The 27,118-nt window shown below is 47.6% G+C and overlaps 2 protein-coding genes across 6 annotated transcripts in view; both read right to left on the reverse strand.

The window, feature by feature from the left end:
- Positions 1 to 4,255: 4,255 nt before the first annotated feature.
- tmem81 (transmembrane protein 81) lies at positions 4,256 to 7,745 on the reverse strand. Its single transcript, XM_072481919.1, has 2 exons — positions 7,284 to 7,745; positions 4,256 to 4,594 (listed from the first exon to the last, which is right to left on the reverse strand). The coding sequence occupies exons 1-2, from the start codon at positions 7,743 to 7,745 to the stop codon at positions 4,256 to 4,258; spliced, it is 801 nt and encodes a 266-aa protein (XP_072338020.1).
- Positions 7,746 to 9,783: 2,038 nt separating this feature from the next.
- The window catches only part of rbbp5 (retinoblastoma binding protein 5), a 50,220-nt gene continuing 32,885 nt past the window's right edge, over positions 9,784 to 27,118 (reverse strand). For 2 of the 5 annotated variants that reach the window (XM_072480108.1, XM_072480111.1), the window contains 3 exons: positions 20,261 to 20,384; positions 18,089 to 18,277; positions 9,784 to 13,116 (listed from right to left, as the gene is read on the reverse strand). In XM_072480108.1, the coding sequence (XP_072336209.1) occupies positions 13,088 to 13,116; positions 18,089 to 18,277; positions 20,261 to 20,384 (342 nt within the window). In that variant the 3' untranslated portion in view covers positions 9,784 to 13,087. The remainder of the gene's footprint in view (positions 13,117 to 18,088; positions 18,278 to 20,260; positions 20,385 to 27,118) is intronic. The other 3 variants (XM_072480113.1, XM_072480112.1, XM_072480110.1) reach the window with 3 other exon arrangements.

Here is a 27,118-nt window from a genome sequence, read left to right on the forward strand (position 1 = left end):
ACTTTACCCCAACCCCAAATTCTAACCCTCTTCTGTGCTTGGTGGAATGCATAGCTTAATTTTTTTTAAATTCATTTTATGCCCATCGCTGGCTAGACCAGCAGTTTTATTGCCCATCCAGAGTTGCCCTTGAGAAGGTGAGGGTGAGCTGCCTTCTTGAAATGCTGCAATCTCTTGAGGTGTAGGTACACCCATAGAGCTGCTGGGGAGGGAGTTCCAGGGTTTTGACCCAACGACAGTGAAGGAATGGCCGATATATTTCCAAGTCAGGATGTTGAGTGACTTGGAGGGGAACCTCCAGGTGTTGGGTTCCCAGGTATCTGCTGTTCTTGTCCTTCTCGGTGGTAGCGGTCGTGGGTTTGGGAGGTGCCGCCTAAGGAGCCTTGGTGAGTTCCTGTAGATGGTACACACAGCTGCCGCTGTTCAGTGGTGGTGGAGGGAGTGAATGTTTGTCGAAAGGGGGAGCAATCAAGTGGGCTGCTTTACAATGGCTGGTATCAAGCTTCTCGAGTGTTGTTGAGATGCACTCATCCAGGCAAGTGGAGAGTATGCCACCACATTTCTGGCTTGTGCCTTGTAGATGATGGACAGACTTTGGGGAGACAGGAGGTGAGTTACTTACCACAGGATTCCTAGCCTTTGACCTACTCTAGTAGCCGTAGTATTTATATGGCTAGTCCAGTTCAGTTTCTGGTCAATGGTAACCCCGGGATGCTGGTGGATTCCAGCTCAGTACCAAGGGAGTGCTGCACTGTCCGATATGCCAACATTTGCATTAGACTTTAAAATAAGACCCAATTTTCCCTCTCAAGGAGATGTAAGAGATCCCATGACACTATTTTGAAGAAGAAGAGAGTGGTGTCATTGTCAATTTATCCCACAACCAAAAACACAAACGGATGACTTGGTCTTTATTATATTGCTGTTTGTGGGAGCTCGCTGTACACAAATTGGTTGCTGCAATTCCTTACATTACAATAGTGACTACACTTCACAATGTATTTTATTGACTATTAATTGCTTTGAGGCATCCCAAAGCCAGGAAATGGCCGATATAAATGCAAGTTATTTTTTTAACTATAAAATCAGATTTCACAGCAGAGAAATATTCAGCCTTCTGGCCATGTTAGTCGTTGTGCTCCACTGGAGCCTTCTCTCACTCTTCCTCATCTCAACTATTTGCATATCCTTATATCTCTTTCTTCTTCGGGCATTTATCTAGTTTTCCCTTAAATGCAACGACCCTACCCAGTACTGGACAGGAGACTCCCAGGAGGAGAGCAGAAATGGTTTATGAATATCCTCAAAGCATCTGTGAAGACATCAAATATTTCCATCAATTCATGGGACCGACCAAAATGGAGAAGGCTAATTTGAGAAGACGTCGACCACCATAAAGAGTCATTAGTCAGGGACACGCAGAGGCAAAGTCGAGGCATCAGAGAGAGTGCATCAACCTCCAAACCATCCATCTACCCAACCTTTCGAGCACCACCTTTCGAGCAGGTCGGGTACCGGACTTAGCAGAACCCCCTGAATTAGAGTGGAAGCAAATCATCCTCGATCCCGAGGGAATGTCGAAGAGGAAATACATCTGAGGTATTCATCTCAACCACTCCTTGAGGTAGTGAGTTTCACACTCAAACCACTTTCTGGGAATACAGGATTCTCCTTCAATACAGATCAAACTTACTTGCGCTTATCTTATATTTAAAGCCTCTGGTTTTGCTTCTGCTTTTCTACATTTATTCTATTAAACTTTTTGTAATCTTAATGACTTCTATTAATTGATTCAACACTATTTTATGAACTCTTGCTGCCTTTCAACAGCAGTGAATGCACTTCATAAATTGCTCACTATTTGTGAAGTGTTTTGCGATGTCAAGACAAGGAAGGTAATTCAAGCCCCTCATCGGCACCTGCAGCAATGTCAATTTTCCTATTTTTCTCATTATGAGGTCCTTGTGAGGCGGTGGTGTAGTGGTATTGTTGCGGGACTGGAAATCCAGAGATCCAAGGTAATGACCTGGGACCCAAGTTCGAATCCCACCATGGCAGATGGTGAAATTGAGTTCAATAAAAATCTGGAATTAAAAATCTAATGATGACCATGTAAACATTGTTGATTATCATAAACACCCCATCTGGTTCGCTCATGTCCTGTAGCGAAGAAATCTGCTGTCCTTACCCGGTCTGGCCTACATGTGACTCCAGACCTATTGCAATTCGATTCCCGGCTTGGGTCACTGTCTGTGCGGAGTCTGCACATTCTCCCCGTGTCGGCGTGGGTTTCCTCCGGGTGCCTCCCACAAGTCCAGAAAGACGTGCTGTTAGGTAATTTGGACATTTTGAATTCTCCCTCCGTGTACCCGAACAGGCACCGGAATGTGGCGCCTAGGGGCTTTTCACAGTAACTTCATTGCAGTGTTAATGTAAGCCTACTTGTGACAGTAAAGAATAATTAATATGGTTGACTCTTAAATGCCCTTTGAAATGGCCGAGCAAACCGCTCAGTTGAAGGGCAATTCGGGATGGGCAACAAATGCTGGCCCAGCCTGGGATGCCAACATTCCCTGGACAAAATTTTAAAAATCAACTGCTAATTGGCTGCCAACTTTAAGGACAGTATAGTGCTTAGGGACATGCAGCCACTCAGAAGCGTCACAAAAGCATTTGATCCACATCTGAAGCAATAACCCATTGATTGCATCATTCTCCATGTCAAACATTTATGAAATAAAATGTCACTGTAGACAGAGGAAGCCGAGATGGTGCCTCTCGAGATGGACAAATAATCTGGTTTTTAAAAAGCTTGCACCTATACAGCATGTTAACACATGGTTGAACTGTTTTTAAGGTCCCTGTGCAGTAAACCATCTTTTGCAATGCACTGACCATTGTTGTCTGGATAAACACAGCAGTCATTGTTCACGCGCAATAACTTACAAACAGAATGAGATGACTAACTGGTTAAACTTTTCGGCTGGCTTTGCCAGAGGATGCAATATTGGGCAAGTGTCTGAAAGATACCCACCCCCATTTCCCACTGAATGCAGCTCATTGGGAAATCCGGCATGCAATGTTGAAACATGCGATACAGCAAGAAGTCTTACAACACCAGGTTAAAGTCCAACAGGTTTGTTTCTAATCACTAGCTTTCGGAGCGCAGCTCCTTCCTCAGGTGAATGAAGAGGTGGGTTCCACAAACACATATGGACAAATTCAATGATGCAAGATGGTACTTTGAATGCGAGTCTGTGCAGCTTAAGTCTTTACTGGTCCAGCGAAGCGACTGGAGAGAGGGATAATCACAGGTTGAAGAGGTGTGAATTGTCTCAAGCCAGGACAATTGGTAGGATTTTGAAAGCCCAGGCCAGATGGTTGGGGGGGGGGGGGGGGGGGTGAATGTAATGCAACATGAATCCAAGGTCCCGGCTGAGGCCGTACTCATGTGTGCGGAACTTGCCTATCAGTTTCTGCTCGCCGATTCCGCGTTGGCGCGCGTCCTGAAGGCCGCCTTGGAGAACGCTTACCCGGAGATCAGAGGCTGAATGCCCTGGACTGCTGAAGTGTTCCCCGACTGGAAGGGAACATTCCTGCCTGGTGATTGTTGCGCGATGTCCGTTCATCCATTGTCGCAGCGTTTGCATGATCTCGCCAATGTACCACGGTTTGAGACATCCTTTCCTGCAGCGTATGAGGTAGGCAACATCTTGCATCGTTGAATTTGTCTCTATATGTGTTTGTGGAACCCACCTTTTCGTTCACCTGAGGAAGCAGCAACGCTCCGAAAGCTAGTGATTTGAAACAAACCTGTTGGACTCTAACCTGGTGTTGTAAGACTTTTTACTGTGCTCACCCCAGTCCAACGCCGGCATCTCCACATCATTGATGCTTTACAACATGGCACTAAAACATCCTGTTTGGAATTTCCATGTCATTTGAGGCGAGACTCAAAAGGATACGGTTTTGTTTTTAAGTGTTTACAGACCATGAATATCATATTTTCCCAGCTATTTCCATTTCCGAGGCTCGACAAGGCTGCCAGAGGGAATGATCTGCGATTTGGCTGCTGATCTTCCCCACATTTTAAAGGATATGCCTCCCTCATCCTCACCAATATCTCCATGTCAGAACTTCAGGGAGGTGGGCCGAGGGCAAAGTTGTACCTCATCACTCCATAGTGCACCAATGCTCATCAGACAAAAGTTTGTCAAGCGAACGTCAATAAAAATCTAATTTATTTATAGAACATTCACTCATTTGACATACATAGAAATATGGCCCCAAAAACTAAAGCCAAACCTCCACCGATTGCCAAACCGCTGGCAATCACTTTAGTGGCCAAGTTTGCACTGCTAAATAGAGCCTTTACTTTTTCCCAGAATGATTCCCTCTTCTTCTTTGTCACTGGATTTCCTTGAAGAATTTGCATCTCCTCCTTTTGCTCAGGTGACAAGACTTCATAATAATTCAGTTGCACCAAGTTTTCAGGAATGACTCGAACACCAATGAGTACTCGCTTGACAACTTGCATCGTTTTTGTGTTCTGCACTTGGCACATGTATGTCCCAGCATGCTTCTCTTCGATGGCCTTTAATGGCAGAAGGTGAAAGAGATTGGGGGGAGGCGCACGTTGTCAATATTAGGCACAACAAAAAGTACTCCAAATACACAGACATTTAAAACATGACTGTTTAGTATCTAAGAAAAAAAAAAATTTTTTTTTTTTAAATTTAGAGTACCCAATTTTTTTTTCCAATTAAGGGGCAATTTAGCGTGGCCAATCCACCTAACCTGCACAACTTTGGATTGTGGGGGGGTGAAACACACGCAGACACGGGAAGAATGTGCAAACTCCACACGGACAGTGACCCAGGGCCGGGATTCGAACCCGGGTCCTCAGCGCCGCAGTCCCAGTGCTAACCACTGTGCTGCATGCCATGCCAAATAGAACGAAAATGAGGGTAATCTGCTGAATAAGACAAATCATGTGTACTGGCCACCTTGTACCAAATGGAAAAAAATATGGAAAGCAAGACTGGCTTTCGCTCCGAGGTTTGCTTTGTTGGTTATAAATACTTATCCCAAGGACACATCACATTAGTTGCTCCAGCGCACAGGTTCCTGACATTGTGGGGGTATAGGGAAGGGTAGGCTTCATTGGGGTGAATTAAAAGGATAAGATATTTGGTCTCTGGCTTAGATTTCAGGCAATTTCTATTTGCCACTCAGAATAACACTTTGCCCGGTTCAATTTATTTTACAGCATACCTTCACGCACACAGTTTTCCCTTATTATCCCTGATCATCAGCCCGATGAGCATCATGAATGCTCCTTCAAGTCCTGGAATTGGACTCAAACCTGGAGCTTCTGATCCAGAGGTAGGGTCACTACCACTTTGCCACAAGACCTCCCAATGCAAAATCAGACAGTTAAATCACATACTGGCTTTACATAGTAGTTAAGCATTGGTGACTTGAATCCCTCCACTGAGAGACGACCCCTACTCATTGTAAACTCACTTGGCCATAAAAGCATTTCAGCTTACCTGTGGGCTCATTTTATGGTGGTTCCTGTTTCTCCAACACAGGTTCCTGCCAGGAGCCGAAGTCTAGTATTATAAGTCCATGTAACTACGCCATCTCACGGTTCTCCCTTCATTAGGTTTCCTGCTCTTATTCGTCACTTTCATGCTTCCCCTCCCCTAATCTCCCCCGCCCCTCCACTGACGGTCAATTTTCCTTGAAGTCGTCGATGAACGGCTGCCACCTCAGAGCGAACCCCTATAGTGAACCCCTTAAGGCAAACTTAATTTTCCCCAACCTGAGAAACTCTGCCATGTCGCTGACCCAAACGCCCGACTTTGGAGGCTCCGAGTCCCTCCATCCCAACAGAATCCGTATCCAGGCCACCAGGGAGGCAAACGCCAAAACGTCGGCCTCTCTCCCCTCCCGGGCTTCCGGATCTTCCGACACTCCAAATATTACCACCTCTGGACTCACAGTCACCCTCCCTTCCAGGACCTCTGACATGACAGCGAAAATCCCTGCCAAAATCCCCACTAACCAAGAGTATTAATGGCTATGGAGCCACGGAGTTCAGATACAAATCTGGGTAGGATAACAAAAGGATTTAGGGATACAGGTGAACTGGGCTGCACAGTAGCACAGTGGTTAGCACTGTTGCTTCACAGCGCCAGGGTCCCGGGTTCGAATCCCGGCCTGGGTGACCGTGTGGAGTCTGCACGTTCTACATGTCTGCATGGGTTTCGTCCGGGTGCTCCGGTTTCCTCCTGCAAGTCCCGAAAGACGTGCTGTTAGGTAATTTGGACATTCTGAATTCTCGCTGTGTACCCAAACAGGCGCCGGAGTGTGGCAACTAGGGGCTTTTCACAGTCACTTCATTGCAGTGTTAATGTAAGCCTACTTGTGACAATAAAGATTACTATCCACTCACAACAGCTTCCTAAATTAGCAAACCTATTAAATATGCAACAAAGCTTTGGGATCATTTCCATGACTATAGAATTAAAAAGGAGCAGAGGTTACGTTAAAATTGGGGCAGGCATGGTCAGACCACAGTGCCGTGCAGGATCCATCTCTGAAAAGAAGTGAAAAGTGTGAAAAAGATTTACAAGGTTGGCACCAGAACTGAGGGATTACAGCTATTGGGAAAAATTGAGCAGTTTGGGTTTTTTTTCTTTACGAAAGGGAAGAGATGGGATGCATTTAGAATTATGCATGAGTTAGACAGAGTAGATGGGAAGGGAATGTTTTAGCTGGGGGCAGAATCCCAAAGGATTCAAAAAGGAATCAAAAAGGAAAGTGCCACAGTCCCCAGAGGCTGCTTTCCCCTTTGAGAGAGAACTGACCAGTGGCGATTTAACCTGAGGGTCATCACACCTCAGACCAGGGCCAAGGTTAAGAAGGTAACCTTCATGGTAACCTCAGCTGGAATTGAACACTGGTTGCTGGGGTCACTCTGCATCACTAACCAGCCATCTGAGCTAACCGACCTCTCAACTATAGGAGAGTTACCAATAAACCCAGTTGGGAAACGAGGAGAAATGTCTTCGCTCAGAGTGGTTAGAATGTGGAACAAGCGACCACAGGCGTGGGTGAGGCTTTTTATTGTATTTGGCTCATTGGACGTGGGGCTGACAAGGCCATCATTTATTGTCCCCCCTAATTTCCCTTGAGGTGGTGGTAGTGCAAGTGTAGAGTATCCCACCATACTCCTGATACAAGTGGACAGGAGTTTCAATAAAGCAAATCGATACCTTTATGATAATCATCCACGGTGTTTCTGTATCCTTCAAGAGGAAGATTTTGAAGAGATATTTATCCGTCGTCACGATGCCTCTCGCGATCTTCCACACAAAGATGAAGTCGGAAGCTCCTAAACTTTTGATGGTCGCGTCCAGGCAACTAATGCTGAGGGTGGCACCCACAGTGGTGGTTTTAGCGATCAGGCCACACTCTTGGTTGACCAGGCACAAGGTATTTGTCAACTTGCAGTCACTCACGCGCGCCTCTTTGTCAATCTTGCAATAAAACTCAGACCTCCAGCCCAGTCCACAGGATTTGCTGCAGGGGCTGGCACTTAACAACAAGAGCCCACTAAATGTGGCATTCTCCAGTTCCGGTGGCAAGGTGTTAACAACATCCTGGCAGCTGGCCGGATGAATCAGGAAATGAAAAGAGGCGAGGATCAGGTAGATACCAGCACAAGGGACCAGCATTTCTTCAGGAAGGGGGGAGGGGCAAGGGGAGAAGAGCTGTGGATAATCCAATTTTAATAAGTCTTTGTTACATCAACCATCAACACAATGGGAACAATGGAGCTGAGGTTGCACCGTGACAACGTTAGTAAGTCTGTAGATGCACAAAGCACTGGGTGAGAATTCGATAACTAAATGATGGTGGAGCGACTGGTGCTGGCTATCATTTATACACCAGTGGCACAGCAACTTCAAGCTGTGGGTAGATGTACGGTTAAGCATCGGTATCCAAACCCTTGGGTCACTCTGTGCGGAGTCTGCACGTTCTCCCTATGCCTGCGTGGGTTTCCTCCCGGTGCTCCAGTGTCCTCCCACAAATCCCAAAAGATGTGCCTTGAAAGCTCCCAAAATCTCCCCAACCAGGGGAATAAGTCTGGTGAAGCTTCATTGCCCTCCTTCTATGGGAATAATATCCTTCCTGTGGTAAGGAGACCAAAGGTGCAAACAGTACTCCAGGTGTGGTCTAACCAAACTTCTATACAATCGAAGCAAGACTTCACTACTCCTGTACGTAAATCCTCTTGCAACAAAAGCTAACATTCCTTTAGCCTTCCCAAAAGCTTGCTGCATCTGCACGTTAGCCTTCAGTGACTTATGGACAGACACACAGGTCCATTTGTACATCTATACGTTCTAATTTATCATTTAAGAAATATACTTCCGCCTGTTCCTTCTACCAAAATGGATTACCTCACATTTTTCCCACATTATATTCCATCTGCCATGTTCTTGCCCACTAAGTTTGTCCAAATCCTCCTGTGGCTGCTTTACATCTTCCTCAACATACATTGCCACCTAGCTTTGCTTCATTCGTAAAATTGGAAATATATTTAGTCCCCACATCCAAACCATTGATGTATATCGTGAACAGCTGGGGTCCAAGTACTGATCCTTGCAGTCCCCACTAGCCACAGCCTGCCAACGTGAGGATGACCCCTTTATTCCTACACTGCTTTCTGCCTGCGAGCCAATCCATGTCATATATTGCCTCCTATCCCATGCGCTTTTACTTTGCTAATCAACTTCCTGTGGGGGACTTTATCAAAAAGCCTTCTGAAAATCTAAATAGGTGACACCCATTGACTCCCCTTTATCAATTTTGTTAGCAAAGAACTCGTTATCAAACATTATTTTCCATTTGCACATCCACACTGACTATGCCCAATCAGTTCATGATTAACCAAGTGTCCATTTATCACATCCTTTATAACAGATTCTAGCATTCCGCCTACTACTGATGTAAGGGGCAGCACGGTAGCACAAGTGGATAGCACTGTGGCTTCACAGCACCAGGGTCCCAGGTTCGATTCCCCGCTGGGTCACTGTCTGTGCGGAGTCTGCACGTTCTCCCCGTGTCTGCGTGGGTTTCCTCTGGGTGCTCCCGTTTCCTCCCACAATCCAAAGAAGTGCAGGTTAGGTGGATTGGCTGATAAATTGCCCTTCGTGACCAAAAAAAAGGTTAGATGGGGTTATTGGGATAGGGTGGAAGTGAGGGCTTAAGTGGGTCGGTGCAGACTCGATGGGCCGACTGGCCTCCTTCTGCACTGTATAATCTATGTTCTAAAGCTAACAGTTCCTGGTTTCCCGTCTCCCTCCCTTGTTACGTAGTGGGGTGACATTTGCTACCTTCCAATCTTCAGGAAGCATTCCAGAATCTGTCGAACTTTGGAAGATGATCACCAATGCATCCACTATCTCTATAGCAAACTCTCTCAACACTCTGGGATCCAGAGACAGGTCCCAGAGACCTATCATATTTATTAATTCCTCCAATATCTTCTTACTTATAGTAATTTCATTTAATTCCTAATTGCTCTCGCCAGCCTCTTGGATTTCTATATCGGACAGTCAAAGCATGAAAACTCTTGTGCAAGAACAAATGACTTATCAAGTCCAGGCATGGGCTCACTAAGCATTTCTAGTCATGAATGTTGATAACACACTGGCACAATTTTCTGATGATAGAAACTATTATTTTTTTAAAAAGTGCCAAACACACTTAAAACCAGGTTAATGTTTATTATTTACAGGAATTTTAAAAAACTATACACAATTGCTCAAACCATCCTCGCATTTGTGTTCTGTACAACAATATTGGTTACCAAATATCAGGTCCCCTCAACCCACTCGAGTCAACGATACATTCCTTGAAAAGAAATGACCTGCATTGGTGACCCATCCAATTTGAATGCAGCAGAGGATAGAGCAGGCATGGTTCGATCGCCATTTAAAAAAAAATCTTTACAAAACAGTCCAACCCCAAATGGAAGAGGCGATTTAACAACAACAGCTGTTTACAAGGTCAGTGGCCGCTGGGTCTAACACAAGGCATTTCTTACCAGCCCAGGGGCCACACGCCGGGTGCATCACACTACAGTGTCCCAGGAGAAGAGGCAGAAACTGTCCAGCCTTGAAATGACAATGTCACGGGAGTCACCAAAACGTTCATAATCGAGCGCAACTCACATCTGAAAGTATCCATTGCCCAGATATTGGTACCATCAATTTTTTAAAAAAAGAAACAGCAGGAATACTTTATTTTCTCCCCACACCATTGACTAATTGTTTATCTTCCTCTTGAGTCAAACAGAAACACAGGTTCCTTCGGACAATTCAGAAGAGGAACCATTTTAAATAAAAGAAATAAAAACTGTAGTACAAGCGACTGATGTCACATTGCAAACAAGATACCTTTGAACATGCCTACTGCCATGTAGAAGGGACTAAATGGGTTGCATTATTCTTGTCCCTGTCTCGAAATCTTTCCCGTTAATGCAAGTTTACATAAACAGGTATAACTTTTAATAACAGAAGACAGAGAAACAGAATATGGAGCTCGCAACCACAAGTAGAAGTTAATAGATGCACCTATTGGGGGCTAGATAAACATGGGAGGGAGAAAGGATGAGGTTGACTGAAGAGAGGAGACCAGAGTCCTGTGCAGAACATGGACACTGGCAATGGACCAGTTGGGTCAAGTGGGCTTGTTTCTGTGCTGTAAATACCATGTTACTTGTTCTATTTAGAATTAAAGGGCACGTATTTAATTGTGGCTTTTTAACTATTTTTTTTTTTTTTAAATACAAAGTACATCAATGCCAAGTTGAATCTCATTTTCTCCCGAGCGATGGTATTCAGTGGAGTCTGAACAGAAATTAATTTTTCACCACCACAATATCCACTCGAAATGAGGACTGAATCTTTGCATCTGTGTCGCGAGGGTATTGCATTACAGAAGTGGAACCACAACTAATTTCTTGGGTATCTTGATGTGGATAAGAGAACCACGTAGCTTTTAGAATCATTCAGCATGCTACTGCGCAAGTCATATTCTTGTTCTGTCTCTGGGTTTGGGAACCGGTTTATGCCGCTGTACGCGGTCTGCAGCTGTGAATGCTGCTTTTTACAGTGGGCAGATACTCCAGGGCCAAGTTGCTTTGAACAACCATTGGTATTACTGAAAGGAAACGGGGAGCTATGGATTTTTGTACATGGGATTAGGCTTTGCTTGGTGATGCACAGTTCCACGAGTGTGGGGAGGCTGACATTTTAGAAAGCTCGGGGTTTGAATGTGCACGTAGGGGGGGGGGCAAGGTTAGGATACTGTGAGGATCTTTGGACTGTTTGTGCATTGGAACGAGGCAGAGGGAGAACATCACACCAGGTGTGTAAAACACACCAACTCACTCATTAGCTGTGACCTGTGGGTCTGGCCAAGCGATCAAGAGTTCTTGTAGAGAGTCGTGGAGCTTTAAAGCAGATCTTCATTCTTCAAATCGTGAGGGTCAACAAATGAGAATTAGTCAAAAGATTTAATCATTGGAGAATTTTAGAAAGATTTTTTTAGATATTATACAAAAGATTAAATTGCAGTTTGCCATCAGATTTTCTCCCTTTTGTCTTTAGATTTGGGGTGATTTTTCTTGTTCTCTACAAGCTGAACAATGGAAGGAGATGGGACATTCCCATTTGGAGACTTCGACCCCAAGGTTATTCAAGCCGTCCCTGACGGTGCTGTCCAGGACTTCCCAAGATCAATGGGAGGGTACATTTTGGGAACTTGCCTTCCCCATGCCTTCGTAATCTCTGACTCTATTCCTCCCATGCAGGAGAGGCAGAAGAAAGAGACAGAAAGGTCCACTGCAACCCAATGCAGTGATGGTCCAAATGACCTCTATTGTGTTAAGGAGCGGATTTACAGCTAGTCAGGCCTTGAGCCCACTGGCCTGTTGGATGCTGGTCCAGCTCGCTCGCCGCTGGGTGCACTGGCCGTCCACTCCCACATCAGGTCCCCACCTAGAACAAAGGTGCTGACAGATTGCTGTCACCTGCTGGTCTCCTACCAGAATTAGACCAGTGGAAACCCCGGGGAAATTTCAGGTCCTCAGGGTTCAACACTGTTAGGGGGTGCGGCGTTACGACAGTGCTCTGATTAGGTGCAGCCTGCCGGCGTTGGTACAGATTGGTAGGATTGGGACGGTGGCAGCTGGTTCTGCTGCGAGCGGCAGAGGGCACTGCAGAGCAAGACGTAGAAAGTCTAGGGGCAAGAGAAAGATATAAAAAAAGAACTAGCAACCTCCACTTCACTTCAATTACAGCCCAAAACAATGTTAACAGCCCAGCTCATGGATGAAGAAATAATAAAAGCAAAAGCTACAATATTTAGCCTTTCACTGTCGGCTTGTCATACAACAACCCAATACAAAAGATATTCATCCAAATAGAATACAAACACTCAGGCATCCAAGAATGACCAAAAATCGTTTGTTTAAAAAAAAAAAAATGCAAGTGGAGAAGCAGAGACGGTCAGCCTCAGGAACTGGTCAGCATGGATCTTTTCGATGAACCTGACCAATCAGTCTTGTGATCTTGCAGCATACGAAAGTAATGACCATCGATAATTACTTCAAATGTAAAACTGGTGGATGAATGAAACCAAAAACAGTTTTGTGCACTTTGCCGTATATGTTCACTCTTCAGCCAGGAATGCCTTTCTGCTACGGTTCCAAATGAAAAGTAACGTCACCATATGACATCTGAAGACAGAAATTACACATCAGTTTGGGGTTTCCTGGTGATCTGCCCAAGACCTTCAATTGGCTGACTTTCTTTTTTTTTTCCAATGCCCATAATTTGAGGAGGGATGAAGGGGCCACCCACTCCCGCGGTTCATGAAGGTTCTTTTATGCCTTTGCCGACAAACTGCCCAAGAGCCATACTCTTTCTAGCTGCTGCATCATACTACTAAAAAGTACAAAAGCAGCGTGACAATCTCAGGGATGAAGATTCACCATCGTCCACGTTCATAGCAGGTCTGAAATAACACCTCCTCCTGGAAACCCAGAAAAGGAGAGAGGAATTAAAACTCGAAAAATGGAAGCAGGCCGCAAAAATGAAACTAAGCTCTCAGAATTAGTGCACTTTCCTAATTCCGGCCACAAATGGGACCACACTAAAATAACTTGCTCATCTACTGGTATTAATATGACAGTGGTTTTCAAATATGGGTTCATAAATGAATGGTTAGCAAGCTGTTATGGAAGGAGATCCGTCAAGAGAAAGAGATGAGAGAGCAAACGGTTCAAACACACCTCTCTCTCTCAAGCCAAATTGTATCAAACAAGGGTGGGGGGGTGGGGGGGAATGTCTGGGAGAAATGCAACATAAAGCTGGCGATTGGTTCTGAATATTATTCGAAGGACTCTCAATGGCGTGTGCGGTTTTGACATCTTGATGCTCTCCCAGGACTCTTCAGCCACGCAACAAACTCTCCGTGAAGCACAATCCAGCTCTTTGAAATTTGGATATCCCAAATATAATTTGCTACATGTTTTCCCACTGCCCCATCACCAAAGCGTTGTGCTGGCCACACCTTCTTGTCGAGTCAGCACAATCTCTAATCACCGAAAGCAATGAGATGGACGGTGCAGTGATTGGAAAGCACCATCATTTTAACATTCTCGTAGATTAACACTAGAAATTAAATCTCTCTTCATAGGTGGGCATCAGCTTGCAAATCACATTACATGGTTAAATAATTACAGTTGAGGTCATTCATTACATCTTAATTTATGATAAAAAGTCAAAGTCCCTCTACTGTAACATGCATTATGTTGCCTTCAATATTCTATCTTCAAGTCGATACTACATGCTGATATTTGCAGTGTGAAGAATTTTGGGTCTTTAGTTGTACAAGTACCATTTATTATTTTGAACTCCCGTCCCTTTTTATAATAATAATCTTTATTATTGTCACAAGTAGGCTTACATTAACACTGCAATGATGTTACTGTGAAAATCCCCTAGTCACCCATATCCAGCGCCTGTTTGGGTGCAGAGAGGGAGAATTCAGAATGTCCAATTCACCTAACAAGCACGTCTTTCAGGACTTGTGGGAGGAAACCGGAGCACCCGGAGGTAACCCACGCAGACACGGGGAGAACGTAGACTCCGCACAGACAGCGGCCCAAGCCGGGAATCGAACCTGGGACCCTGGTGCTGTGAAGCAACAGTGCTAACCACTATTTGCAGCCCATTATTTACTCCCATCATTTAATCTGACGTAGTTTCCCACCCCTTAGTTCCCCCCCCCCCCCCCCCCCCCCCCCCCCCCAACCACAGACCCTTAATTCTGAATCTTAAATCAGGTTGCCCCTTGGCTGGATATTGTCAATGTCCCACATGGACATTGTTCACGGGATCAAAGGGAATGTGGCAAGTTAGCCAAATGGCAGGAAGCAAAAAGTTATGGTGACAAATGTTTTTGTTCCCAGTGGAGTTCCACAAGGTTCAGTGCTGGGTTGCTTGCTATCTTGGTATATATCAAAGATAGAAACTTAAATGCAGGTGACAAGTTTAAGGAGTCACAGTTGATGCAAAAGTTGGGTATGTGGTTGATAGTGAGGAGGATAGCTGCAGACCTCAGGAAGATACCAATGGGACTGGTTGATCAGTTGGGAGAAAAGTGACAAATGGAATTCAATCCTGAGAATTGCGAGGTAATGGACTTGGTGGTAGCAATAAATGATAGGATATTGAGAAGTGTAGAGGAACAGAGGGTCTTCGGAGTTCTTGTCCGCAGACCCTTGATGGTAGCAGGACAGGGTGATGACACGACCAAGAAGGCATACAAAATATTTCCTTTACTGGTCAAGGACCTAGAATATAAGAGCCAATTGGTTCTATGCTAGATTTGCATAAAACGCTAGTTAACCACAGTTAGGGTCTGGTCATAGAACATTACAGCGCAGTACAGGCCCTTCTGCCCTCGATGTTGCGCCGACCTGTGAAACCACTCTAAAGCCCATCTACACTATTCCCTTATCGTCCATATGTCTATCCAATGACCATTTGAATGCCCTTAGTGTTGGCGAGTCCACTACTGTTGCAGGCAGGGCATTCCACACCCTTACTACTCTCGGAGTAAAGAACCTATCTCTGACATCTATCCTATAACTATCTCCCCTCAATTTAAAGCTATGTCCCCTCGTGCTGACATCACCACCCGAGGAAAAAGGCTCTCACCGTCCACCCTATCTAATCCTCTGATCATCTTGTATGCCTCAATTAAGTCCCCTCTTAACCTTCTTCTGTCTCACGAAAACAGCCTCAAGTCCCTCAGCCTTCCCTCATAAGATCTTCCCTCCATACCAGGCAACATTCTGGTAAATCTCCTCTGCACCCTTTCCATTGCTTCCACATCCTTCCTATAATGTGGCGACCAGAATTGCACGCAATACTCCAAATGCGGCCGCACCAGAGTTTTGTACAGCTGCAACATGACCTCATGGCTCCGAAATTCAATCCCCCTACCAGTAAAAGCTAACACACTGTACGCCTGCTTAACAACCCTCTCAACCTGGGTGGCAACTTTCAGGGATCTATGTACATGGACACCGAGATCTCTCTGCTCATCCACACTACCAAGAATCTTACCATTAGCCCAGTGCTCTGTCTTTCTGTTATTCCTTCCAAAATGAATCATCTCACACTTTTCTGCATTAAACTCCATTTGCCACCTCTCAACCCAGCGCTGCAGCTTATCTATGTCTCTCTGTAACTTGTAACATCCTTCCGCACTGTCCACAACTCCACCGACTTTAGTGTCATCTGCAAATTTACTCACCCATCCTTCTACGCCCTCCTCCAGGTCATTTATAAAAATGACAAACAGCAGTGGCCCCAAAACAGATCCTTGTGGTACACCACTAGTAACTGGACTCCAGTCTGAACATTTCCCATCAACCACCACCCTTTGTCTTCTTCCAGCTAGCCAATTTCTGATCCAAACTGCTAAATCACCCTGAATCCCAAGTCTCTGTATTTTCTGCAGTAGCCTACCGTGGGAACCTTATCAAACGCTTTACTGAAATCCATATACACCACATCAACTGCTTTACCCTCATCCATCTGTTTGGTCACCTTCTCAAAGAACTCAATAAGGTTTGTAAGGCATGACCTACCCTTCACAAAACCGTGTTGACTATCTCTAATCAAATTATTCCTTTCCAGATGATTATACATCCTATCTCTTATAAACCTTTCCAAGACTTTGCCCACAACAGAAGTACGACTCACTGGTCTATAGTTACCGGGGTTGTCTCTCCTCCCCTTCTTGAACAAGGGGACAGCATTTGCTATCCTCCAGTCTTCTGGCATGGTCAGGGGTGTGTTCACACGAGAGGATGATTTACGAAGATGGTGTCAGGAATGGAGAATTTAGTTTTGAGGGAAGATTGGATAGGCTGGGGTTGTTTCCCTTGGAACAGAAAAAGCCGAGGAAGTAATTGAAGTGTATAAAATTATAAGGAGCGTGGGTACTCTTTTAGCAAAGAGTTAATAGATTTAACGTTAATTATTGGAAGGTTTAGAAGAGAGCTAATGAGTAATTTTTCACGCAGAGGATGGTAGAATCTGGAACTCAGTCTTAACGGGCGGAGGCAGAAACCCTCAGCGCAATCGGATATGCACTTGAGATGCCCTAACCTACAGAACCTTGCTTCACAGCTCCAGGGTCCCAGGTTTGATTCCCGGCTTGCTCTGAACTTCTGTTCAAAGTTTGCACTCTCACTCCGTGTCTGCGTGGGTTTCCTCCGGGTGCTCCGGTTTCCTCCCACAGTCCAAAGATGTGCAGGTTAGGTGGCTATGCTAAATGGCCCTGAGTGTCAAAAAATGGTGAGGTGTGGTTACGGGGATAGGGTGGAGGTATGGGCTTAGGAAGGGTGCTCTTTGCAAGGGCCATTGCAGACTCGATGGGCCGAATGGTCTCCTTCTGAACTGTAAATTGTATGATAAAAATTCTATGAGAACCAAGGACCAAGAGGTGGAAGGTGGGATTTGACTGTATCGCTCTCTCAGCCAGCACAGATATAATGGGCTGAAGCATAAATTTTCCTTTTTCTATACCTTCACTCCAAGGTAAAATACCCAAGTTTCTTCCATCTTCCATAATTCTGACCCCTACAAATCAGTCTTGCGGTTCGATTGCACTGTCTCCACCACTTGAGTGTCTTCATTGTTTATTGGGGGCCAGAACTGGACACAGTATTTAAGGCGTGCTCTGACCAAAACACTATCACTCCAGAGCCTTGTGTTCTATTGTTTGGGCTATATGGTTGAACAGTCTACAAGCTACATTAATTGTGGTTTTCATTGTTTGGACATGATCAATTTTGAGTCAACTTGGACTCCCGTTTAGTAACTTATAGGCAAGTGGTATGCCTATATGTAGAAAAATCCCCCATAAATGGTTTAAAACGACTACTATACGCAGATAAATAACAAAAAAGCTGATTATTTATAAATTATTTATAAATAGAGACATAAAGAATAAAAGCAAGCAAGTTATTCTCAATCTTTATAAAAGTTGAGTTTGATCCCAGCTGGAGTATTGTAATGATTTCTGAGCACCACACTTTAGGAAGGACACGAGGCAAAAATTACACACCTAAGGTGAAAGAGCATGGTAGCAGAACTATTTGGCTGGATCGTTCCAAGGGCCAGCCGATGGAATAATTGGCCTCCTCTGTTGCATCACAAAAACACTGGAAACAAATTGCGTGGATGCATTTGATGGGAAGCAAAACAAGCAAATGAGGGTGGCAGGATGTGCTGGTCGGGTGAGATGACGTCGGAGCACAAGCACCAGCAATGACCAGGTGGCCCGTTTCTCGGCCGCAAATACTTCTATGCGCTTCAAACATGCAAAAGCAGGACCAGAAACTAGAGGGAGTGGAAGGGTGAGGAGGCAGGGAGAAAAGCACAGGTGCCAGGCAAGCTGCGGGTGCTCCCACCGTGGTCCTTACCTGCGGGTGGCTCAGCCACTTCCGCCAGTTCCTTGCCCTTCACTGCTCCTTCCAAAGGCTGACCTCTGTCCCCTTTGAAGGCTTTCGACTTAATGAAATCTTTCTCTTTACCTTTCGTTCCTTTTGGCCGGCCCGCTTGCTTTTTCTTCGACTTGCCGTCGCCCTTCACACCCAGCAATGGGTGAACTTCTGCAGGAGAAAAGTAAACCCGTCAATTTCACCTGAAAATTAAATCTTGACCAACCCGTCTACATCTTCCTGCAATCCAAGGTCTTCCTCCTCCCTATTAACCACCCAGTCAATCGAAGTGTCATCCACAAACTTATCATTCCACCCTGCCACTCTCATCTATATAGTTTATCAACAATAAGGAACCCAGCACAGATCCTTGTGGTACGCCACACAAACACGGGGAGAATGTGCAAACTCCACACGGACAGTGACGCAGAGCCGGGATCGAACCTGGGACCTCGGCGGCGTGAGGCAGCAGTGCTAACCACTGCGCCACCGTGCTGCCCTCATTAACACATGATGTGGAGATGGCAGTATTGGACTGGGGTGGGCACAGTAAGAAGTCTTACAACATCAGGTTAAAGTCTAACAGATTTATTTGGAATCACTTAGCTTTCAGAGTACAGCTCTGTCTTCAGGTGAGTCACCTGTGAAGGAGCTACGTGATTCCAAATAAACCTGTTGGACTTTAACCTGGTGTTATAAGACTTCTCGTTTACACACCCAATCACCACCCCGAAAAATTCAATCAAATTTGTTAGGCATGACCTCTATCTGACAAAACCATGCTAATTGTCCTTAATCAAATCTTGCCTCTCTGAGTGGAGATTAATTCTCTCCTTCAGAATTTTCTCCAGTATTTTCTCTTCCATTGATGTGAGACTCTCTGCTCTGTAATTCCCCGCTCTATTTCTATCACCCATCTTGAAAAGTGGAACTACATTAGCTGCCTTGCAATCCTCTGACACCTCCCCTACGCCCAGAAAGGAATTAAAAATTTGTGTCCGCGGCACAGTGGTTAGCACTGCTGCCTCACGGCGCCAAGGATCCAGGTTCGATCCCGGCCCTGGGTCACTGTCCGTGTGGAGTTTGCACATTCTCCCCGTGTCTGCGTGGGTCTCGCCTCCACAACCCAAAGATGTGCAGGGTAGGTGGATTGGCCACGCTAAATTGCCCCTTAATTGAAAAAAAAAAGAATTGGGCACTTCAAATTAAAAACAAAATTGGGGTCAGAGCCCCTGTAATTTCCTCCCTTGCCTCCCACAGCAGCCTGGGATACAGCTGATCCGGACCTAGGGGTTTGTCCACTTTTAAGCCCGCCAAAACCTCCAGTACCTCCTCACTCCCTATGCCAAACTGTTCAAGAACCTCAATACCTCTCTCCGAATTCTGAATCTACAGCCTCCTTCTCCCAAGTGAAGTTAGATGTGAAGTACTCATTTAACACCCTTCCAATGTCCTCCGGCTCCAACTGCTGATTGCCCCCTTGGGACCCTACTCTTTCCCTGGTCATCTTCTTCACCTTAATATACTTACAGATTATCTTGGATTCTCCTTAATCTTACCTACCAGTGCTTTGTCATGCCCCCTCTTTGCTCTCCTAACTTAGAGTGACTTAGAACATTAGCAGTAGAGTTTTGGATGAGCAAGGGTAGGTTGCAGGAGGCCAGTCATCAGTGCATTGCAATAGTCTAGACTCTAGAAGTAATAATGAACAATGAGCATCAAAACCTGAGAACCCATGGGTGAGAGGGAAGCAGTGAAACTCGGCCAGCTTTCCATTCGTGATTACTAGCCAACAACTCCGGCAGGAATTGCGCTAAACTGAGAAGGAAAAGTAAGACTATCAGCTTCAGTTGTGATCCCTTCCATTTCCCAACCAGCTGCTGTCACACGCCCATTAGGAATAGCTACTTGGATGAGGTATTGGCGTATGACTGTTACTCCTGGAATCACTCCAGCAGGGGGGGGTCAGTGCCTTCAGAAAAGGAATCAAAACAAAACAATCTTGTACTTCCATAGCATCTTTTCACACCCATCAGACATCTCAATGAATTTCACGGCCAATGAATTACTTTTGAAGTGTTGACACCAATTGGGAGGAGGTTGAGAAATTTGGTGCAGTTAACAGGTCTAATGAGTAGCAGGTAAACCAGTTACCATCACAGGGCACTCCTTGTAGCTCAATATTGGTCATCTTGGGCTTCTTTTTTGGGGGTTGCGATCCATCAGTGGATGCCTGCCGCTTCTTCTCTGGGTTGCTCAGGTCGTCAGTTCCGGAATTCTGCCAAGACACAGATGTCATACAAAAGTACAATTTAACTCGCTCTCTTAAGAACCATCCTGCGTACATTTGGTTGACCAGTCTCGGTCATGAAGCTAGTGCAGTAGGACTTCCGGTTGCGGCTATGCCTAGGTAGGTCGCACGGTCGGCAGCTCCCGGCAAGAACGGACTTTTGGGCCGTTTTGAGGAGCCCCAGCGGCACTTGTACGACGGTTCCCAGTGTGGGACGGTGATAGTAAGGTTCCCCCAGCACTGTATGGAGTGGACCAGGAGTGGAGCGATCAAAAAAGTGGTTTTGGAGCAGCGAAGTGAGCGGGGGAGGAAAAGCAAGATGGCGGCGGGTGGAGATCAAGCAACGTGGGCGCAGTGGTCGCGGGAGTAGCAAGAGTTCCTTAAAAACTGCTTTGCGGAGCTGAGAGCAGAAATGCTGGCGCCAATGAAGGCGTCGATCGAAAGGCTGGTGGAGACCCAGAAGGCCCAAGGGGTGGCGATTCGAGAGGTGCGGCAGAAGGCCTCAGAGAACGAGGACGAGATTTTGGGCCTGGCGGTGAAGGTGGAGGCGCAACACAAGAAGTGGCAGAAGTTTGAGGACCTGGAGAACAGGTCGAGGAGGGAAAAATCTTCGAATTCGAGGTCTCCCTGAAGGAGTGGAGGGGTCTAACGCTGGGGCATATGTAGCTACAATGCTCAACACGCTGATGGGTGCGGGAGCTTTCCCGAGGCCCCTGGAGCTGGATGGGGCTCATCGAGTCCTGGCAAGGAGGCCTAAAGCCAACGAACTGCCAAGGGCTGTAGTGGTAGGTTCCACCGCTTTATGGACAGAGAGTGCGTCCTGAGATGGGCGAAGAAAGAACGGAGCAGCAGGTGGGAGAATACGAAGATCTGTGTCTACCAGGACTGGAGCGCGGAGGTGGCCAAGAAGAGGGCTGGTTTTAATCGGGCCAAGGCGGTTCTCCATCGGAAGGGGGTGAAGTTTGGAATGCTGCAGCCAGCGCCATTGTGGGTCATGTTTCAGGACCGTCACCACTACTTTGAGACGCCAGATGATGCGTGGACCTTTATTCAGACTGAAAAGCTGGACTCGAACTGAGGGTTTGTTGTGGGGGGGTTTTACTGTATTTTGGGGGTGTTCTCCTTCTGGTTTCAGGTTGGGAAGAGGGGAAAGGGGAAGGGGTGAGTGGATATGATGTGGGGGCTGTGAGAGAGTGTGGGCTCCGGTACTGTAGGGGCAGGTCCCCGCTGATGAAGGGGGGTGGAGGCCTGGGGATGGGGAGCTGGGGTGAGGTCGCAGAAAAAGGAGCTGCGCCAGAGGGGGCGGGGTCAGCTCGGATGGAAAGCGCTGGCTTTTTCCCGTGCTAAGGGCGGGCGGGGCAGGGCCTTGGCGGAAGGGTGGTGCTGGAGGAGAGCGCACGGGGGAGGGCGGGGGATTCCCACACTGGGGGATCGTTGGAATGGCGGGAGTGGCCAGGGTCAGCAGGAGTCAGCTGACTTACGGGAGTGTAATGGGGGGGCTGGGGGGGACTGGGTTGCTGCTGTATTGGCCAAAGGGGAGCTGGAGGTAGAAGAGGGAGTCGGGGCAGGGGTCCGCCACCTGGGAGACTGGAGGGTGGGGGAGGCACGGGCACGTGGCTGGCCTAAAAAAGGGGATGGCTAGTCGGCAAGGGAGGGGGGGATGGGGGGGCGAGTAGCCCCCTGATCCGGCTGATAACATGGAATGTGAGGGGCCTGAATGAGCCGGTCAAGAGGGCCCGGGTGTTCGCGAACTTAAAGGGACTGAAGGCAGGCGTGGTCATGCTCCAGGTGACACATTTGAAGGTGGCAGACCAGGTCAGGCTGAGAAAGGGATGGGTAGGGCAGCTCTTTCACTCGGGGCTGGATGCGAAGAACAGAGGGGTTGCGATACTGGTGGGGAAACGGGTGTCGTTTGAGGCGATGAATATTGTGGCTGATAATGGAGGTCGATACGTGATGGAGAGTGGTAGGTTGCAGGGGACGCGGGTGGTCCTGGTGAACGTATATGCCCCGAATTGGGATGATGCCGGATTTATGAAACATATGTTGGGTCGGATCCCGGATTGGAGGCAGGGAGCTTGATAATGGGGGGGGGGGGGGGGTGCGGGCGGATCCGGGGGTGTATTCAAAGATACATGGAGGCCAACGACAATGGGGAGGTGCAGGTGGGGGGAGTCTGGGAGGCTCTGAAGGCAGTGGTTAGGGGAGATCTCATTTCCATTAGGGCCCATAGGGAGGAGAGAGGAGGGAGAGGGAGAGATTGGTGGGGGAGATATAAAGGGTGGACAGGAGCTATGCAGAGGCCCCCGGGGAGGGGCTGCCTAGGGAGCGACGAAGCCTCCAAATGGAATTTGGTCTATTGACCACAGGGAAAGCAGAGGCGCAGTGGAGGAAAATGCAGGGGGTGGTATATGAGTATGGGGAGAAGGCGAGCCGGATGCTGGCGCATCAGCTTCGTAAGAGGGAGACAGCGAGGAAGATTGGTGGAATTAGAGATAGAGGGGGGAATACAGTGCGGAGAGAATAAACAAGGTATTTAGGGACTTCTTTGGGGATCTGCATAGGTCTGAGCCCCCGGAGTGAGGGGAGGGGATGCGGCGATTCTTGGATCAACTGAGGTTCCCGAGGGTGGAGGAGGAGCAGGTGGCTGGTTTGGGGGCGACGATTGGGCTGGAGGAGCTGGTTGAAGGATTGGGGAGCATGCAGGCGGGGAAGGCCCTGGGACCGGACGGGTTCCCGGTTGAATTATACAGAAAGCACCTGGGCCTGCTGGGCCCGTTGCTGGTGAGAACTTTCAATGAGGCGAGGGAGGAGGGGACCCTGCCCCCGACAATGTCCCGGGCGCTGATCTCGTTGATTTTGAAGCGGGATAAGGATCCATTGCAATGTGGATCGTATCGGCCGATTTCACTCCTCAACGTAGACGCTAAATTGTTGGCGAAGGTGCTGGCTACGAGGATTGAGGACTGTGTCCCGGGGGTGATCCATGAGGACCAGACTGGGCTTGTGAAGGGCAGGCAGTTAAACACGAATGTGCGGAGGCTCTTAAATGTGATCATGATGCCCTCGGTGGAGGGGGAAGTGGAGGTAGTGGCGGCTACGGACGCGGATAAGGCCTTTGATCGGGTGGAGTGGGAGAATCTCTGGGAAGTGCTTGGGAGGTTTGGGTTCGGGGAAGGGTTCATAAGATGGGTCAGGCTGTTATATAGGGCCCCAGTGGCGAGTGTGGCTGCGAACCGGCGGAGGTCGGAGTACTTTAGGTTGTACCACGGGACGAGGCAGAGGTGCCCCTTATCCCCCTCGTTGTTTGCACTGGCAATTGAGCTGCTGGCCATGGCACTGACACTGAGGGAGTCTAGGAACTGGAGGGGATTGGTCCGGGCGGTGGCGGGGGGGGGGGGGGCGGGGGGGGAGACGACGACACCGGGTGTCGTTATATGCTGATGACCTGTTGTTATATGTTGCAGACCCAGTGGAGGGGATGGCGGAGGTTATGCGGATCCTCAGGGAGCTTGGGGACTTCTCGGGCTATAAGCTCAACGTGGGGAAGAGTGAGCTCTTTGTGGTGCATGCGAGGGACCAGGGAAGGGGGATAGACGAGCTACCGCTGAAGAGGGCGGCGAGGAGCCTCCGATACCTGATGATCCAGGTAGCTATGAGCTGGGGGGCCCTGCACAAGCTCAATTTGACATGGTTGGTGGAGCAGATGGAGGAGGTCTTCAAGAGATGGAATATGCTGCCACTCTCCCTGGCAGGTAGGGTGCAGTTGGTCAAGATGACTGTCCTCCCGAGGTTCCTGTTTGTGTTCCAGTGCCTGCCCATACTAATCCCCAGGGCTTTTTTTAAAACGGGTAAGCAGGAGTATTATGGGATTCTTATGGCCGAATAAGACCCCGAGAGTGAAGAGGGTGTTTTTGGAGCCTTGCAGGAACAGGGGGGGGGTGGGGGGGCTGGCGCTGCCGAATCTGTGTGGCTATTATTGGGCAGCTAATGTGGCGATGATCCGTAAGTGGGTAATGGAGGGAGAGGGGGCAGCGTGGAAGAGGCTAGAGGTGGCGTCTTGTGTGGGTACAAGTCTGGGGGCACTGGTGACAGCACCGTTGCTGCTTCCGCCGACAAGGTACACCACGAGTCCGGTGGTGGCGGCGACTCTGAAGATCTGGGGGCAGTGGAGGCGACATAGGGGCAAGGTGGGGGCCTCGGTCTGGTCCCCGATACAAGAGAACCACAGGTTCGTTCCGGGTAGGATGGATGGGGGGTTTCTGAGCTGGCATCAGGCTGGGATTAAAAGAATGGGGGACCTATTCATCGATGGGACTTTTGCGAGCCTAGGGGCACTAGAGGAGAAATTTGGGTTACCTCCCAGGAATGCTTTTAGGTACATGCAAGTGAGGGCATTTGTGAGACGGCATGTGAGGGAATTTCCGCTGCTCCCAGCACAAAGGATTCAGGATAGGGTGATTTCGGGTGTATGGGTTGGAGAAGGCAAGGTCTTGCCGATCTATCAGGAGCTGCAGGAGGCGGAGGTGGCCTCAGTGGAGGAGTTAAAGGGTAAGTGGGAGGAGGAGCTGGAGGGTTAATCTTCCTCCTCCTGCGCCAGGCTCAGCCTAATACAGTTCAAAGTTGCCCATAGGGCGCAAATGACAGGGGCGAGGATGAGTAGGTTTTTTGGGGTGGAGGACAGGTGCGCGAGGTGCTCGGGGAGCCCAGCAAATCACGCCCGCATGTCCTGGGCATGCCCGTGCTGGGGGGGTGATGGAGGGGCTTTGCGAGGACTATGTCCAAAGTGGTGAACACCCAGGTCAAGCCGAGCTGGGGGATAGCATTATTTGGGGTATTGGACGAGCCGGGAGTGCAGGAGCCGAAAGAGGCCGGAGTTCTGGCCTTTGCATCCCTGGTAGCCCGGCGAAGGATCCTGCTATTGTTCTAGGACAAACTCGAGATTAGAATCAGCATCCACCACCAATATCCCCCGCCCCACCATCCCTCAAGAGATAAAAGTATTCCATTGTTTCACTTACTAATAAAATGTATGCTGCTTTTCTAATTATGCCACGATGAGCTGTCTCAAGGTACTCGACTGCATTAAGGACACTACACAAATCAAGATTCCACGAGAGACCAGCATTTATATAGCGCCTTTCAGAACCTCAAGATGTCCCTGAACCAATTGAGTGCACTTTTGCAGTCTTGTCACTGCTCTAATATAGGAAATGTATTATCATAGGATTTACAGTACAGAAGGAGGCCATTTGGCCCATCGAGTCTGCACCGGCTCTTGGAAAGAGCACCCTACCCAAGCCCACACCTCCACCTTATCCCCATAACCCAGTAACCCCACCCAACACGAAGGGCAATTTTGGACACTAAGGGGCAATTTAGCTTGGCCAATCCACCTAACCTGCACATCTTTGGACTGTGGGAGGAAACCGGAGCACCCGGAGGAAACCCACGCACACAGGGATAGGATGTGCAGACTCCCCACAGACAGTGACCCAAGCTGGAATCGAACCTGGGACCCTGGAGCTGTGAAGCAATTGTGCTAACCACTATCTTACTGTGCTGCAGTCAATCTGTGCACTGCAAAGTCTCAAAAGTAGCGTGGTAACAACCAGATCATCGGTTTTAGATGTTGACAGAGATAAATATTGACCAGGACGTCAGGGAGAAATGCCCCTGCTCTTGTTCAACCGGTGACATGTGTTCTTTTACTGCTGAGATTGTGCTGCTGGATGCAATGGGGTGGGGAGGGAATGGTGAGGGCAGAGGCCAGGAAGATTACGGAGCATTAATCTAAGACACGGAGCAGAAATTAGAGCAAGAAATATAAACAAGGGAAGAAATAAAATAGTAGGAAATGCACTCTGACCAAAAAAAAGTCATATCAATCGTATCTTCAGTGCTGTCCTGATGCACAAGCAGCAGTTTTCATTTTTGAATGTTGAATATCAGAATTGTGAGACAAAAAAGGACAAGATCTATCTAGTTCACCTTCTACCATGCTCAGCAGTCACATGTTGCAATGATAATAGAATGGTTGCTAAATGATAGCAATCAACCTCTATCAATGAGTCTACAACAGATGCCAAACAAGAGGTAAGGGAAATTCCAGTGGTGTCAAGGCTTGGGATCCACAGATCCAAACTCACCCACTCCTCCCAAGTTTACTACACTTTCATGCCTGAAATTACTCAGACATAGAATCATAAAATATTATTAACCCAGAACATTATTAAAAATATTTAACACTGCGTAAATATTGAAATGCCTACCCACCTGATACCCCCCTACAATGGAATGCTCATCTCAGGATAATAAACCTTCTCCCTACCATAAACATAGTTACATCATGACATCGAATCCAAATATTAAATAACCAAAGTATTTCTGAAAAAAGAGACATGCTGTCGAAGCTTTTCATCTTGCACTCACCAAGACAGACCCATGAATGCCAAATTTCATAGGGAGCAATCATTTATATCGCATGAGAAAAGACCATGGTAGCACAGTGGTTAGCACTGTTGCTTTACAGCGCATGGGATCTGGGTTCGATTCCCGGCTTGGGTCACTGTGTGCGTGGAGTCTGCACGTTCTCCCAGTGTCTGCGTGGGTTTCCTCCGGGTCCTCCGGTTTCCACCCACAGTCCAAAGATGTGCAGGTTAGGTGGATTGGCCACACTAAATTGCCCTTAGTGTCCAAAAAGGTTTGGTGGGATTACAGGG

Source organism: Scyliorhinus torazame, chromosome 17 (genome assembly GCF_047496885.1).
Source record: "Scyliorhinus torazame isolate Kashiwa2021f chromosome 17, sScyTor2.1, whole genome shotgun sequence".
Taxonomy (NCBI): Eukaryota; Metazoa; Chordata; class Chondrichthyes; order Carcharhiniformes; family Scyliorhinidae; genus Scyliorhinus; species Scyliorhinus torazame.